General features: G+C 45.3%; 1 protein-coding gene across 1 annotated transcript in view; it reads left to right on the forward strand.

Moving 5' to 3' along the window:
* Positions 1-10: 10 nt before the first annotated feature.
* Positions 11-18185, forward strand: part of LOC139269230 (uncharacterized) — a 141447-nt gene continuing 123272 nt past the window's right edge. The window contains exons 1-2 of the mRNA XM_070888320.1: positions 11-106; positions 16419-16686. Of these exons, the coding sequence (XP_070744421.1) occupies positions 11-106; positions 16419-16686 (364 nt within the window). The remainder of the gene's footprint in view (positions 107-16418; positions 16687-18185) is intronic.

Below are 18185 nucleotides of genomic sequence, written 5' to 3' on the forward strand. Positions count from 1 at the left end.
AAATATAACGATGATTGGGTTTGAGAGTGGTTTTGTTAAATCTGAAACTGGGGTCTTAAACCAGAACAAAGCAAACTACGTAGGTATGAGGGGCGAGATGGCTAAGGTAGGTTGGGAAACTAGATTACTAGAAACTAGGTTTGACAGCAGAAAAGCAATGGCAAACATTTAAAGAAATGATTCATAATTTGCAACAAGTATACATTCCCTTAAGAAATAAAAGCACCATGGGAAAAATGGTCCAACCGTGGCTAACAAGAGAAATTAAAAATAGTATATTATATTATTGGAGGACTGCTAATGTACCTTTGTTTAAAAAAAAAACAGGAGAAAGGGATAGACCAAGTAATTATAGGCCAGTCAGTCCATGTGCTGGGAAAATTATTGGAAAAATTCAGTCAGCATGGATTTGTTAAGGGAAGGTCGTGTCTGGCTAACTTGATTGAATTTTTTGAGGAGGTAACCAGGAGGGTCGATGATGGCAGTGCGTATGATGTATATGGATTTTAGCAAAGCTTTTGATAAGGTCTCACGTGGCAGACTGGTCACGAAAGTAAAAGCCCATGGGATCCAGGGCAAAGTGGCAAGTTGGATCCAAAATTGGCTAAGAGGCAGGAAGCAATGGGGTAATGGTTAATGGGTGTTTTGTGATGGAAGGCTGTGCAGTGGGATTCCGCAGGGCTCAGTGCTGAGTCCTTTGCTTTTTGTGGTCTTTATCAATGACTTGGACTTGAATGTTGGGGGTATGATTAAGAAGTTTACAGATGACACTAAAACAGCCTGTGTGGTTGATAATGAAAAAGAAAGCTGCGGACTGCAGGACGATATCAATGTACTGGTCAGGTGGGCAGAACAGTGGCAAATGGAATCTGTCTATCTCAGCCTTGAATATATTCACTGACTCAGCTTCCACAGCTCTCTGAAAATTCTAAAGCTACATGCCGCTCTGAGAGACGAAATTCCTTCTCCTCTCCGTTTTAAATGGGCGACCCCTTATTCTGAAACTATGCCCTCTAGTTCTAGCTTCCCCCACGAGGGGAAACAACCTCTCAGCATCTACCCTGTCAAGCCTCAGAAACATATATATTTCAATAACATCACCTCTCGTTCTTCTAAATTGCAATGAGTAGAGGCCCAACCTGTTCAACCTTTCCTCATAAGACAACCCCTTCATCCCAGGAATCAACCGAGTGAACCTTGTCTGAACTTCCTCCAATGCAAGTATATCCCTCCATCAGTTGCAGGTCGGGGCCATAAAAGGAACGGCAAATGGCAGCCCTGGAGGAGCGTGGCGGCCCCGACCTGTGAGAAACCATCAGCGGCAGGTCGGGGCCATAAGAGGAGCGCCGAGCGGTGGCCCTGGAGCAGCATGGCAGCAGACCACGGCAAGGTACAGCGCGAGCTGGTGCAGGAAGGCGACGGCAGCGAAGAGTGATGTCAAGGTCCAGATCGGTGATTGGAGCGTGGGCAGATACAGCAGGAACGGCGAGATCGGGGCCCAGGAGTGGTGAGAGATTGTAGAGGGATGTGATCGGGGTCCAGGAGCAGCATGGGCCAGCCCACATTGCGATATATGTGTGCGCTCGGTCTGTGCAGCAGAGCAGGTCTCCAGTCATCTTGGGTAATCTTTGCCACTGGACCAAGACCTAGCTCTGTCAAACCCGTGTGGTGGCTGGTGTGCAACGACCACCACATGTTAACAAAATTCACGCACAGGCATCTTCTGCCCTTCAAGATGTAGTTCGGGATCTGGAATATTATATCCTTCATTGAAACACCTGTGAACTCATCTCTTTTTGGCATGGAAGCAAGTCATCCTCGTTTTGAGGGACTGCCTATGATGATCCCTCCTTTAAATAAGGAGACTAAGTCTGTATGTAGCACTCTAGGTGTGGTCCCACCAATGCCCTGTACAGTTGTAGCAGGACTTCCCTACTTTTATACTCTATTCCCCTTGCAATAAAGGCCAACATTCCATTTGCCTTCCTAATTACTTGCTGTATCTGTATGCTAACTTTTTGTGGTTCATGTACGAGGACACCCAGATCCCTCTGTACCACAGCATTCTGTAGTCTCAATTTAAATAATATTTTGTATTTCTATTCTCCCTCCCAAAGTGGATAACCTCACATTTTCCTACATTATACGCCATCTGCCAAATTTTTGCCCACTTAACCTACCTGTGGGCTGAATTTTAGCCACCATTCTGCCCATTTCTTTTGGTGTACAATGCTTTTTTTTGGAGTAGACTGAAATCTGCAAGTTTCGCCAAAGTTTCTGCGCCGTTCTAAAGTGGGTACATCCGATTTTTTTTAACGTAACTGGGGGCGGAACATGCTGTGTGCGCCACTTCTGGCCATTTAAGCGAGTTTGGCCAAGTACGATTTTTTTTCGGAAACGGCACACTACACCCTTGTGGAAAAACCTTCCCTACACTTAAGGAAATCAGTGCAGAGAAGAGAAAATCGGTGGAGAGAAGATGCCATTGTTTTAGCCGAGCTGAAGACACAGCATGTGGGGGGCCTTTTGGCCCGGGATTGCAGCAGCACCAGCTGGAGCGGAGGGCCTTTCGGACTGGGATAACAGCAGGGGTGGGGAGGCCTTTCGGCCTTGGATAGCAGCGGCGTCATTTTCTGTTTCCAACCCAGTCTCAGCCCTTGGTCAGTTTCTGTTCCCAGCCTCAGCTCTTCAGAGCATGATGATCCCTCCTTTAAATAAGGAGACTGAGACTGTATGTAGTACTCTAAGTGTGGCCTCACCTTGTTATCTTGGCAACATGAGTTTTTGCCGCAGGCCTTAAGCTCCACCCACAGAGTTTAAGGCCAATGCTCGTATTAAAGTCAAAGTTAAAACCGGCGAAACTTGGAACTTTTTTTTCTGGCGCAGTCAGGCACAAAAAAATCAGACATATCTCTCCAAATACGCCAAAAATCGCCTATATGGAAAATTGAGCCCATATATATTCCTTTGCAGTCTCTTTTTGTGTCCTCCTCACAATTTGCTTTCCCACCCATCTTTGTATCATCAGCAAACTTGGCTACACTACATCGGTCCCGTCATCCAAATTATTAAAATAGATTGTAAATAGTTGAGGCCCCAGCAATGATCCCTATGGCACCCCACTAGTTACAGTTTGCCAGCCTGAAAATAATCAATTTTTCTCTCTCTTTTCTGTTATTTGGTCAATCTTCTATCCATGCTAATATATTACCCCCAAGCCTGTGAGCTTTTATGTGGCACCTTATCGAATGCCCTTTGGAATTCCAAATACACTACATTTACTGGTTCCCTTTTATCCACGCTGCTCGTTATGTCCTCAAAGAACTCCAGCAAATTTGTGAAACACGATTTCCCTTTCATAAAACCATGCTGACTCTGCTTGATTGTATTATGATTTTCTGAATGTCCTGCGACTACTTCCTTAATAATGGATTTTGGCATTCTCCCAATGACAGATGTTAGGCTAACTGGTCTATAGTTTCCTGCTTTCTGTTTCCCTCCTTTCTTGAACAGGGGTGTTAAATTTGCGGTTTTCCAATCCACTGGGATCTTTCCCAAATCGAGGGAATTTTGGAAGATTACTATCAATGCATCTAATTTCTCTGCAGCCATTTCTTTTAAGACCCTAGGATGCAGGCTATCAAATCCAGGGAACTTGTCCGCCTTTAATCCCATTGGTTTGCCTAGTACTTTTTCTCTAGTGATAGTGATTGTTTTAATTTCCTCCCTTTCTTTTTCCCCCTGATGTTCTACTATTATTGGGATGCTTTTAGTGTCTTCTACCATGAAGACAGATACAAAATATTTGTTCAAAGTCTCTGCCATTGTTTCCCATTATTAATTGCCCAGTCTCATCCTCTAAAGGACCAATATTTACTTTAGCTACTCTCTCCCTTTTTATATATCTGTAGAAGCTCTTACTGTCTGTTTTTATATTTCTTGCTAGTTTACTCTCAAACTATTTTCTCCCTCTTTATTTTTTTTAGTCATTGCTGGTTTCTAAAATATTCTCAATATTCTAGCCTACCACTAATCTTCGCAACCTTGTATGCCTTTTCTTTCATTTGATACCATCCTTAACTTCCTTAGTTAGCCACAGATGGTTCATCCTTCTCATAGAGTCTTTCTTTCTCAATGGAATATATTTTTGTTGAGAATTATGAAATATCTCCTTAGGCCATACCTGGAATACTGCGTGCAGTTTTGGTTTACATATTTGCGAAAGGATATACTTGCTTTGGAGGCAGATCAGAGAAGGTTCACTCAGTTGATTCCGGGGATGAGGGGGGGTTGCCTTAGGAGGAAAGGTTGAGTTGGTTGAGCCTCTACTCATTGGAATTCAGAAGAATGAGGTGATCTTATTGAAACGTATAAGATTATGAGGGGGCTTGACGAGGTGGATGCAGAGAGGATGTTTCTACTGATGAGAGAGACTAGAACTAGAGGGCACAATCTTAGAATAAGGGGCCGCCCATTTAAAACAGAGATGAGGAGAAATTTCTTCTCTCTGAGGGTTGTAAATCTGTGGAATTCGCTGCCTCGGAGAGCTGTGGAAGCTGGGACATTGAATAAATTTAAGACAGAAATAGACAGTTTCTTGAACGATAAGGGGTTATGGGGAGCGGGCAGGGAAGTGGAGCTGAGTCCATGATCAGATTAGCCATGATATTGAATGGCGGAGCAGGCTCGAGGGGCCGTATGGCCTACTCCTGTTCCTATTTCTTATGTTCTGATGTAAATGTCTGCCACTGCTTATCTACCATCTTACCTGTTAATCTATTTTCCCAGTCTACTTTAGCCAACTCTGTCTTCGTACCTTTGTAATTGCCTTTATTTAAGTTTAAGATACTAGTTTCAGACACAAAGGGTCAAAATTCAGTTTATACCATCACTCGTTACCACTCGCAGGAGTTGGCTAATGGGCAGCAAAGGCCTACCTTCAATGATAAGCAATGTCACGCCCCGGCTGAAATTGAGTCGACTCTTTGGCAGAGACGCCAAAGGCAATGCCGCGCTGGCTAATACCACCCGTGTGGTGATGTCATCCAGCGTACAACGCCTTTGTGGTGCTTCTATCTTGATATTTGCTTTGTACGGCTGCTATACCGGCAGGCGGCTGTACAGCCTGAAAAAAGTGGTGGTTAAACAACGGAACTCGGGTGGAATCGGCCAAGAGCGATAATTTTTTTTCTTTATTTATTTTTTCATTAGTTTTAAGAGTGGGGAAGTTTGTGTGCGGGTCGTAGAAGTTTGAGGTTTTTTCTTTCTTCCCGTTTTCCAGCGAGCATGGCGGCAGTCTCCCGATGTAAAATTCAGCCAGCCTCCTGAGCTCCCACCCAAGGATGAGTGTGCAACACCACTACTAAGCACTGCTCTCTTATTTTTGGGCGTAAAAACTGAATTTGGCAGTTGGAGCCTGCACCTAATGCCTGGCGGTAAAATTGGCACACAGGCGGTGACACCGCCTCAAAAACAGCAGCACCAAATTTCAACCCCCAGGTTTCTCGCCCTCAAACTGAATTTGAAATGCTATCATGCTAAGATCATTCTTCCCTAGAGGATCCTTTACTATGTGATCAGTAATTAATCCTGTCTCATTACACATTACCGGACTTAAAATAGCCTGCTCCCTGGTTGGTTCCACAACGTATTGTTCTAAAAAACTGTCCTGAATACACTCCGTGAACTCGTCCTCAAGGCTACCTTTGCAAATTTGATTTATCCAATCTTTATGAAGATTAAAGTCGCCCACGATTATTGCCGTACCTTTCTTACAAGCCCCCATTATTTCTTGATTTATACAGCATAGCTAATGTTAGGAGGCCTGTAGACCACTCCCACCAATGACTTATTTCCCTTACTTTTTCTTATCGCCGCCTAAACTGAGTCTACATCTTGATTTTCCGAGTCAAGATCATTTCTGACTATTGCGCTGATCGCCTCCTTTATTAACAGAGCTACCCCACTTCCTTTCCTTTCTGCCTATCCTTCCAAAATGTCAAGTATTCCTGAATATTCAGTTCCCAGCCTTGGTCACTTTGCAACCACGTCTCTCTAATGTCTATCGGATCATATTGATTTATTTCTATTTGTGACATCAATTCATCTATCTTGCTACGAATGCTGCATGCACTCGGATAAAGAGCCTTTAATTTTGTCTATTTACCATTCGCATTTTTCTCTACTCTGGCCCTAGTTGCTGATGCACTCTTATGTGTGTATGCTCTGTCCCTTCCTGTCACACTGGTTATTATTACCCATATCGCTACCCGGCAATATCGCCTTGTCCTTTCTCTTTAACTTTCTATATTTCCCCTCACTTGACCCCTCCGCCCCCCCCCCCCCCACCCCCCATGATCTTATTGAATAGTGGAGCGGGTTTGAGGAGGCCGAATGGCCTATTCCTGCTCCTATTTCTTATGATTGCAACACATTATCCAGAGAGAGCACCCCCACCATGTTCTAGATTAATCAACGCCTGTGATGTTTGTATCCCAATTGCTGCCTGCTGAGTTCTAGAGTAATCGACCTACAGCGTTCTAGCTTGATCAGACTGTGGTGTTCTCAATTAATCGCTGTCTGCTGCTCTTTCTTTGTTTTTATGGATTGCACCCCTTGGGTTTGCCATCATCCTATTGCCACATTGCTTCTTTCCACGGGCAGGGCCAAGTAGCCTGGGAGGTGACTTCTTCTGCAGTAGCAACACAATACGGTCCATATCGAGCCAGAGCAGCTGTGCATTGTAGGATGGAAAAATCTTTTTTTCAAATCCCTCCATGGCCTCGCTCCTCCCTATCTCTGTAATCTCCTCCAGCCCCACAACCCCTCGAGATGTCTGCGCTTCTCTAATTCTGCCCTCTTGAACATCCCTGATTATAATCACTCAACCATTGGTGGCCGTGCCTTCTGTTGCCTAGGCCCCAAGCTCTGGAATTTTCTGCCTAAACCTCTCCACCTCTCTACCTCTCCTCCTTTAAGATGCTCGTTAAAACTTACCACTTTGACCAAGCTTTTGGTCACCTGCCCCAATTTCTCCTTATGTGGCTCGGTGTCAAATTTTTAGTCTCATAATACTCCTTTGAAACACCTTGGGGCGTTTCACTACATTAATAAAAGATGTTGATGTGTGGTGCTCATTGCCAATGCAATAGATAGGTTGGTGAAGATAAGATTAAGTAGAACACTGCTGATAGTTTCTTCACTTGTCGCAGGGCCACTATGTCCTTCAGGATTCTGCTAACTCCGTCAGTGGTGGCACTACCGAGCCACTCTTGGTGCTGGACATCGTAGCCCACTGCCCAGAGTACAATGTGTTCCCTTGCTTTCATCAATGCTTTTTCCAAATGGTGTTCAACATGGAAGAGTAGTGATTTGTCAGTTGAGGGTGGGGGGGGGGGAACAGAACGTGATAATTAACAGGTGGTATTTTTGACCTTGTTGGACTTGAAGCTGGGATATGGAATTGTGAGTTAATGTGGGGCACTCACATGACTGCTGCGACCCAATTGTATTCCCTCATCTCTGGTTGGTTCTCTTGGATCACTATCATTAGGTTTAGAGTAGTTATGGAAAAGGACAAGGAACAATCAAAGGTGAAGAGACTCACCGGACAAGAGCTGGTAACAGTGAGTTGAAAAGGAATCTGGCCCAGGTGGAATGGAACAACGATTAACAGGTAAACCAGTAGTGAACAATGGGAGGCCTTCAAGGAGGAGATAGTTTGGGTACAGAACAGACACATTCCTATGACGGAAAGGAAGGGCATCCAATGACTAAAGATATAGGGCCGAAAATTCCGGCCTCGCTGGATCCGTACGAAGTTCGTATGGACCCGGCGAGGCCTCGCAAAAGCTATTGTCCAGCGAATGTCCTTCAAACTCTTACGCCTGGTAAAAGCAGGCGCATAGCTTACCTTTTTATCAGCATAACACTTTTAAAACTTAGAAAAATTAAATTTAATCATTCATTTTTATGTTTAAAACCTCTGTCCATTAAGGTAAGTTTATTCTTAACGTAATTAAAACACATTTTTTTTAAATTCTAAAACATTTTGTTTTCTAAAACATTTAATTTCAATTAATTTTAAATATGTGAAGTGCTTTTTTAAAAATTTATTGTGCTGCGTTTCTTGTTTTCGGAGGTTATTCTCATTTATAGTAATGGGAACTTGTACAAATTGAGTTCCCATTATTATCAATGAGAATACTACCTAGTGATTGGCGGTCCAGGCCCACGTGATTCCAACATAGACATCTGTACGCTGCGCCTCAGATCGGAATCGTACGTTTCTCCGGGACCAACAGGTAGTTTCGTAGATTTCTTTCGGGTCGGATGCATTTGTATGAAGGAAGCCTCCAACTGCAATTTCCCCTCCATAGTGACTGGCCCAGAATTTGCGGTGGGTAATGACTACAAACTATCAGTGTTCGCCGGCATTACCTCCCTGAAACTGACCGCAACTTCAGGATTTAGCGCATGCACATCTAAATGTGGAAATCTGAAGTTGAGGTCTGTCATTCACTGCTCCGTGGACGCCCCGCCTCCCCGCCCCCCCACCCCCCCACCCAATAGTCGGCAATCAGTGAAACTGGTGAAAACTTGGGCTTTTCCGTGGTAATATTGCTGTTAATTACTCCATTAAATGATAAAACAAACACAGAAAATGCTAGAAATCTCAGCAGGGCATGCAGCATTTATGGAGAGAAACAGTTAACGTTTCAGGTCTGTGACCCTTTGTTAGAACTGGAAAAGTTTGAGATGTAACAGATTCTTAAGTAAGTGCAGGGGCAGTGATAGGGGGTGGGGAGGGAAGAACAACAGGGTGGAAGGCAGGAGAGATTGAGACAAAAGGGATGATGGGCATAAATGAGATGGTAATGGAACAAGTTAAGAGACAAAAGATGAGTCTAGATGGGGTGTGAATGGTGGAATCATCACCAGCTGCCATGGGAAAGAGAAAAAAAGGGGGAGGGAGTTGTATTTAAAACAAAAAGGTAAAAAATATGGGCAGAGATTATGGTCTGAAATTGTTGAACTCGAGTGCTGAAAGGTGAGAGGAGGGGAAGATGTGATTGGTGGGATCATGCTGGAGGTGCCGGAAATGGCGGAGGATGATCCGTTGCAGGTGGAGGCTGGTGGGATGAAAGGTGAGGACAAGGGGAACCCTATCGTGGTTCTGGAAGGGAGGGAAAGGGGTAAGAGCAGATGTGCGGGAAATAAAAACGGACACAGTTGAGGGCCATATCAACCACGATGGAGGGGAATCCTCGGTTGAGGAAAAAGGAAGACATATCAGAGGCATTAGTGTGTAAGGTGTCAGAACAGATGCGACGGAGATGGAGAGAATGGGAATGTATTTCTTACAGGATGCAGGGTGGGAGGAAGTGTAGTCCAGGTAGCTGTGGGAGGCAGTGGGCTTATAGTGAATGTTTGTCAATAGCCTATCCCTAGAAATGGAGGCAGAGAAGTCGAAGGGAAGGAAAGAGTCGGAGGTGGACCATGTGAAGGTGAGGGAAGGGTGGAAATTGGATGTAAAGTGAATGAAATGTTCTAGTTTCAGGGAGAGAGCAGGAAACGCACCGATACAATCATCAGTGTACCGGAAAAAGAGGTGAGGGAGGGGACATTCTTGCTATTGAGGGAGTGCAGCGAAGGTTCACCAGACTGATTCCCGGGATGGCGGGACTGACCTATCAAGAAAGACTGGATCAACTGGGCTTGTATTCACTGGAGTTCAGAAGAATGAGAGGGGACCTCATAGAAACGTTTAAAATTCTGACGGGTTTAGACAGGTTAGATGCAGGAAGAATGTTCCCAATGTTGGGGAAGTCCAGAACCAGGGGACACAGTCTAAGGATAAGGGGGAAGCCATTTAGGACCGAGATGAGGAGGAATTTCTTCATCCAGAGAGTGGTGAACCTGTGGAATTCTCTACCACAGAAAGTTGTTGAGGCCAATTCACTAAATATATTCAAAAAGGAGTTAGATGAAGTCCTTACTACTAGGGGAATCAAGGGGTATGGTGAGAAAGCAGGAATAGGGTACTGAAGTTGCATGTTCAGCCATGAACTCATTGAATGGCGGTGCAGGCTAGAAGGGCCGAATGGCCTACTCCTGCACCTATTTTCTATGATTCTATGACCCGAGTAGGACTGGAATAAAGAATGTTCCACATATCCCACAAAAAGGCAGGCAGATCTCGGACTCGTGGGTTCCCATAGCAATACCTTTTATTTGGAGGAAGTGAGTGGAGTCAAAGGAGATGTTGTTCAATGTGAGAACAAGTTCAGCTGGGCGGAGGAGGGCGGTGGTGGATGGGGCCTCTACTCAAGGAAGAAGTTGAGTACCCTCAGGCTATCCTGGTGGGGGATGGAAATGTAGAGGGATTGGACATCCATAGTGAAAAGGAGATATTTAGGGCCAGGAAACTGGAAACTGTTAAAGTGGCGGAGGGCATCGGAAGAGTCGCAGATGTAGGTGGGGAGAGACTGAACAAGGGAAGAAAAAAATTGAGTCGAGACCGGAAGAAATCAGTTCCATGGGACAAGAACTGGCTGAAACGTTGGGTCTACCGGGGTAGTCCTGTTTGTGGATCTTGGGAAGGGGGTAAAAGCGGGTTGTGTGGGGTTGGGGAACTATGAGGTTGGTGGCTGTGGAGGCAAGATCGCCAGAGGTGATGAGGTCAGTGACTGTCTGGGAAATTATAGCTTGATGTTCAGTAGTGGTCTTGGGGGAGGTAGGAGGAGGTGTTAGAGAGTCAGCATCTGCAAGGTAGTGGTCGGATCACCAAACAACAACACGTCACCCTTGTCAGCAGGTTTGATGACAAAGTTGGGGTTGGATCTGAGCGAGCGGAGTGCTGCAAGTTCAAAGGGAGGTAGGTTGGAGTGAATGAGGGGAGCAGAGAAATTGAGATGGCCGATGTCCCGTTGGCAGTTTGCAATGAAGGGGTCTAGAGCGGGTCAGAGGCCAGAGGGAGGGGGTCCAGTAGAGCGAGAATTCTGAAAACGGGAGAAAGGGGCAACTGTGCAGGGGGAAGACTCCTGGCCGAAGAACTGGGCACGGAGGCTAAAGTGACGGAAAAAGAGCTCAGCATCGTGCCGAGCTCGAAATTCATTGAGGTGGGGGCGTAAGGGGATGAAGCTCAGGTTTTTGTCTTTGCTGATGACTGATCATTCGGGGTCAGAGGGGATAGTGAAAACACGGCAGGGGATGAGATTGGGATGGGATCAGAAGGAATTATGGGGGAAGAAGGTTCCGGATGGGCGTTGGTGTCCAAGAGTTGTTGAAGCTTACAATCCTTGACATCTGAAAAGAAGGAAAAAAGTTTTTGGCCAAAGCATTGGATGAACATAAGAACATAAGAAATAGGAGCAGGAGTAGGCCATTTGGCCGCTCGGGCCTGTTCCGTCATTCAATAAGATCATGGCTGATCTGATCATGGATTCCGGTTCACTTCCCTGCCTGCTCCCCATAACCCTTTGCTCCCTTATCGTTCAAAAATCTGTCTATCTCCGCCTTAAATATATTCAATGTTCCAGCTTCCACAGCTCTCTGGGGCAGAGAATTCTACAGATTTACAACCCTCTGAGAGAAGAAATTTCTCCTCATCTCAGTTTTAAATGGGCGACCCCTTATTCTAAGACTATGTCCCCTAGTTTTAATTTCCCCTATGAGTGGAAATATCCTCTCTGCATCCACCTTGTCGAGCCCCCTCATTATCTTATAAGTTTCAATAAGATCGCCTCTCATTCTTCTGAACTTCAATGTGTATAGGCTCAACCTATTCTCATAAGTCAAGCCCCTCATCTCCAGAATCAACCTAGTGAACCTTCTCTGAACAGCCTCCAATGCAAGTATATTTTTTAAATACAGAGACCAAAACTGTATGCAGTACTCCATGTGTGGCCTCACCAATATCCTGTACAGTTGTAGCAGGACTTCTCTGCTTTTATACTCTATCCACCTTGCAATAAAGACCAACATTCCATTTGCCTTCCTGATTACTTGCTGTACCTGCACACTATTTGTGTTTCATGCACAAGGACCCCCAGGTCAGTCTGTATGTACTGCAGCACTTTGCAATTTTTCTCCATTTAAATTATAATTTGCTTTTCTATTATTTCTGCCAAATGAGGTGAAGGATGAAATGGAATTAAATGTTAAGCCTTGTTGGAGTAGGTGTAACTGGGGTTTAACAGCGTATTGGCTGGTAAACAAACGTTCTGGCCATGAAATACTAATTTTTATATTTGTGGAATGTCAATGTTCTCCATTATGATAAAAATTACAATTTAAACAGAAATTAAAACAAATCTTTAAGTTTTCTCATGGTTAGTCCCAATCTTTATTTTGCTCTCTAACATTTTTTAAAAGTGCGGATAACAGCAGCTTATCATTTCATGGTTTCCTCTCTGTGTGAATTCTTCACTGTGATTGGCTGCGTGGACAGCTTGTTGACATCACTGCAGCATCACCATAGGAATTCCCTATTCGCAGCGCTGCAACCAATTACACATCGAAAAAGGCAAACTTCTCACTAGAGATCACGAGATCTCTGTGGGCAGCTTTCCTCAGGGCCAGCACGGACCACCTTTGCTTTGCCGTTGATCGCAAATTACGGCCCATTAAATTGAAACAGAAAAAGAAGGCTTACGAAAAATGTTAGGTTCATAATACAGTCGAGAATCAGCAGAATAAAGTGCAGTGAGATCTGAAAAAGGAAATAAGAGCGGCAAAGATAATGTATGAAAAAGTATTAGCCGGTTGCGTAAAGGGGAACACTAAACTATTTTATAAACATATAAAGAGTAAAAGGATAGTCAAAAGAAGGGTGGGGCTGATGAGGGATCATAAAGGAAATCTTGTGGAGGCAGAGGACATGGCTGAGATACAAAATGAGTAGTTTGTATCTGCCTTCACTAACGAAGAGGATGCTGCCAATGGAGACAAATTGGATAGGATAAAATTGGATAAAGAGGAAATACTGAAATGGTTTTCAGTGCTCAGAGTAGTAAAGTCACTTGGTTCGGACGAGATGCTGAGGGAAGTAAGGGTGGAAATAGCAGGGGCTCTGGCCACAATCTTTCAAATCTCTTTTGATATGGGAGAGGCATGAGTTCGGCGCCAGGGGCAGCAAGTGCCAGCCCACACTGCGATATGTGTGCGCACTAGGCCCATGCAGCAGAGGTGGTCTCCAGTCATTTGGTTAACCCTTGCCACTGGGCCAAGACCGAGCTCTGTCAAGTCAGTGTGGTGGCTGGTGTGCAACGGCCACCACACATTAAAAAAATCCACGCACAGTCATCTTCCACCCTTCAGGATGTAGTTCAGGTCTGTTATTTATGTGGACTTGTACTTACTCTGTACAGCCACCAGAGGGCTCTTCTCCTGGAGTCCCAAGGGATCCCATAATCCCTTGGGAGCACAGGTATTTAAGAAGGCTTCACAGGTTGGAGAGGCACTCTGGAGATCTGCAATAAAAGACTAAGGTCACACTTTACTTTGAGCTCACAGTGTTCAGTCTGACTCTTTCTCCATACACAACAAGGTCCTTCATTGAAACACCTGTGAACTCATCCTTTTTTGGCGTGGAAGCAAGTCATCCTCGTTTCGAGGGACCCCTAGGATGATGACACAATAAACTTTAGCAAAATTGAAGCCCATGGAATTAAAGGGCAGTGGCAGCGTGGATGCAAAATTGTCTGCGAGACAGAAAGCAGTTAGTGGTCAATGGTCAATGGTCAGACATAGATTAATGACCTTAGACTTGGATTTAGGGGGCATAATTTCAAAGTTTGCAGATGACACGAAACTCGTAAATGTAGTAAACAGTGAGGAGGACAACAACAGACTTTTCAAGAGGATATAGACAGACAGGTGAGATGGGCAGACATAGCAGATGAAATTTAATGCAGGGAAATGTGATGTGATGTATTTTGGAAAAGAGAGGCAATATAAACCAAATAAAACAATTTTAAAGAGGTTGCATGAACAGAGACGTGGGGGATAACATACACATATCTTTGAAGGTGTCAGGACATGTTAATAAAGCTGTTAGAAACACATACTTGGCTTTTTAAACCGAGGCATAGAGTGCAAAAGTAAGAAAGTTATGGTAAACCTTTATAAATCACTGGTTAGAGTTTAGTGTCCAATTCTGAGCATCACACCTTAGGAAGGATGTCAAGGCCTTAGGGAGGGTGCAGAAGAGATTTACTAGAACGGTACCAGGGATGAGCGACTTCAGGTCTGTGGAAAGACTGGAGAAGCTGGGATTGTTCTTCTTAGACCAGAAACGGTTAAAGGGAGATTTAATAAAGGTGTTGAACTTTATGAAGGGTTTTGATAGAGTGGATTGGAAGAAACAGTCAGATTCAGGTGAATTTATAATGGGGAACAAAGAAATGGCAGACCAGTTGAACAAATACTTTGGTTCTGTCTTCACAAAGGAAGACGCAAATAATCTTCCGGAAATACTAGGGGACCGAGGGTCTAGTGAGAAGGAGGAACTGAAGGAAATCCTTTTAAGGGAAATTGTATTAATGAAATTGATGGGATTGAAGGCCGATAAATCCCCGGGTCCTGATAGTCTGCATCCCAGAGTACTTAAGGAAGTGGCCCTAGAAATAGTGGATGCATTGAACATCATTTTCCAACAGTCTATTAACTCTGGATCAGTTCCTATGGGCTGGAGGGTAGCTCATGTAACCCCACTTTTTAAGAAAGGAGAGAGAAAATGGATAATTATAGACCAGTTAGCCTGACATCAGAAGTGGGGAAAATATTGGAATCAATTATTAAAGATGAAATGGCAGCGCATTTGGAAAGCAGTGACGGGATCGGTCCAAGTCAGCATGGATTAATGAAAGGGAAATCATGCTTGACAAATCTTCTAGAATTTTTTGAGGATGCAACTGGTAGAGTGGACAAGGGAGAACCAGTGGCTGTGCTGTATTTGGACTTTCAAAAGGCTTTTGACAAGGTCCCATACAAGAGATTTGTGTGCAAAATTAAAGCACGTAGTATTGGCGGTAATGTACTGACATGGATAGAGAACTGGTTGGCAGACAGGAAGCAGAGTCGGGGAAAAACGGGTCCTTTTCAGAATGGCAGGCAGTGACTAGTGGAGTGCCACAAGGCTCAGTGCTGGGACCCCAGCTCTTTACAATATACATTAATGATTTAGATGAAGGAATTGAGTGTAATATCTCCAAGTTTGCAGATGACACTAAGCTGGGTGGCAGTGTGAGCTGTGAGGAGAATGCTAAGAGGCTGCAGGATGACTTGGACAGGTTAGGTGAGTAGGCAAATGCATGGCAGATGCAGGATAATATGGATAAATGTGAGGTTATCCACTTTGATGGCAAAAACACGGAGGCAGAATATTATCTGAATGGCGGCAGATTAGGAAAAGTGAGGTGCAACGAGACCTGGTGTCATGGTACATCAGTCATTGAAAGTTGGCATGCAAGTACAGCAGGTGGTGAAGAAGGCAAATGGTATGTTGGCCTTCATAGCTAGGGGATTTGAGTATAGGAGCAGGGAGGTCTTACTGCAGTTGTACAGGGCCTTGGTGAGGCCTCACCTGGAATATTGTGTTCAGTTTTGGTCTCCTAATCTGAGGAAGGACGTTCTTGTTATTGAGGGAGTGCAGCGAAGGTTCACCAGACTGGTTCCCGGGATGGCAGGACTGACATATGAGGAGAGACTGGATCGACTGGGCCTTTATTCACTGGAGTTTAGAAGGATGAGAGAGGATCTCATAGAAACATATAAAATTCTGATGGGACTGGACAGGTTAGATGCAGGAAGAATGTTCCCGATGTTGGGGAAGTCCAGAACCAGGGGTCACAGTCTAAGGATAAGGGGTAAGCCATTTATGACCGAGATGAGAAACTTCTTCACTCAGAATTGTTAACCTGTGGAATTCCCTACCGCAGAGAGTTGTTGATGTCAGTTCATTGGATATATTCAAGAGGGAGTTAGATATGGCCCTTACGGCTAAAAGGATCAAGGGGTATGGAGAGAAAGCAGGAAAGGGGTACTGAGAGAATGAACAGCCATGATCTTATTGAATGGTGGTGCAGGCTCGAAGGGCCGCATAGCCTACTCCTGCACCTATTTTCTATGTTTCTAAACTGTTTCCAGTGGCAGGAGTGTCAGTAACCAGAGGATGCAGATTTAAGGTAATTAGCAAAAAAAAAAGCCAAGGGTAGATGAGAATTTATTTTACACAAAAGCAGATTCAATAGTAACTTTTAAAAAGGAATTGGATGTATACTTTAAGGAAAAACAATGCAAGGCTGTGGGTTAAGAGCAGGGGAGTGGGATTAATTGGACAGTTTTTTCAGAGACCTGGCACAGGCCCGATCGGCCGAGTGGCCTCCTCCTGTGCGGTCTGATTCTCTCCCACCCAGGAGCTCGGGCTCTCTGGCTGCTTTACTCCCAAACCTCTCATCGCGCCGCTTTACTCGGCGCTCAAATTCCCGCCGGCTGCTTCCGGCGTCGTGCGGTCGCTAAGTAACCGTGACCGAACCTGCCAATCACCAGGCCCGTGGCTTCCGGCGTGCGCTGGTTGCCAGGCGACGACCCGCGGGGAGCTGTCAATCTCCGGCCCAGGCAGTCGGAGTGGCCGCGGCGGATCGCACGGGAACAGCGGAATCCGGAGCAGAGCCAGTGTACACAGTAAGAGCCCACAGGTTGTTGGCGATGGTTGGAGAAGGGCGGTTTCTGCGGGTGGAGGGATGAATGGAGCCAATTCGGTGTTCAATGGGAAGCGTGCAAACTGTGCAATATATACAATGCTGATTAACGGAAAAGTATAATTTCCCTGTTTGGAAGTTTGTGTTTAGCAGTTTAACTCGACGTTCCAAACCTACAGCAAAGGTCACTGCGAATACAACCTTTTACTGGGCTAAAGGCGCTATACAAATGCAAATTGCTGAGGTGTTGACTGCCGCACAATTAAATCAAGGAGCTCTTCACCAATCCCCGCCAGCAATGGACCGCCAACAGATTCCAGGCCTCAAAGTGTGTCCTTTCAACTGGTCTGATGCCGGTGGCTCTGCTCTGAGGCGCAGCCGTTAATTTAAGGCCCTTTGTGTCGGGTGGCGGTTGGAGAAGTGGATGGATGAGGGGCGGGGCTCGGTATGAGGGAGGGGCTCTGGTTGGGGAGGGGTGGAGTGGGGAAGGGTTCAGTGTGAGGGGAAGGGTGGAGTAGGGAGGGGCTCGGCGTGAGGGGAGGGACTTGGTGGTTGGGGTGGGGCTGGGAGGGGTGGAGTGGGAAAGGGCTCAGTGTGAGGGGAAGGGTGGGGTAGGAAGGGGCTCGGTGGAAGAGAAGGGTGGGGAAGAGTGTGGTGGGAGGGAGGGGCTCAGTGGTTGGGGAAGGGCTTGGTGGGAGGGGTGGAGTGGGAAAGGGCTCAGTGTGAGGGGAATAGTGGGGTAGGGAGGGGCTCGGTGGGAGGGGAGGCTGGGCTGGGCTGTGGGAGTCTGCAAATGAACATCCTCCTCTCAAAGGGGATTGTCTGAGCCCTGTGTGGCATTTGCCTCGTGTCTTTGTGGCACGACTTGTGTTCTTCCTGACAACCTGTCAGGTGACCACACATCTTTAACCTGCAAATGGTCAAGATTTATAAAGACCCTGGTGCCTGACCTGTCAAAGAGTAGCACTTTCACATCGTGCTAGGATCTCTCCACCTTCATTGTAGAGCTGTGAGATATTTACAGGGGCAGGAGGGTCGTGAAAAATTGTGTGAGAAAGGGAAACACATTCAGGAAGAATCCTTTCTGGAATCACAGCCCCAGAAAAAATATATATCAAAAAGAGCAGTGATCCAAACACTGAGCCCTGGGAGATACTGTATACTTTCCACAAGTCTGAAAAATAACGTCACCAGTGCTTTCTGTCCCTTAGCCAATATTGCATCTATGCTTCCACCGCCCTTTTAACCCAGGGTTTCAATTTTGCTAACAAATCTATTATGTGGTACTTTATCAAACACCTTTTCAAAGTCCATATACACACCAAATGCACAACCCTCATCGACCCACTCTGTAATTCCATCGAAGAACTCAATCAAGTTAGACAAACACGTTTTGCTTTTAAACAAAGCCGTGCTTACTTTAATTTATTGCTTTGATTTATTAATGCATATTTTTCCAAGTGCTGATTAATTTTGGCCTGG

The sequence above is a fragment of the Pristiophorus japonicus genome, chromosome 8 (genome assembly GCF_044704955.1).
Source record: "Pristiophorus japonicus isolate sPriJap1 chromosome 8, sPriJap1.hap1, whole genome shotgun sequence".
Lineage (NCBI taxonomy): Eukaryota > Metazoa > Chordata > Chondrichthyes > Pristiophoridae > Pristiophorus > Pristiophorus japonicus.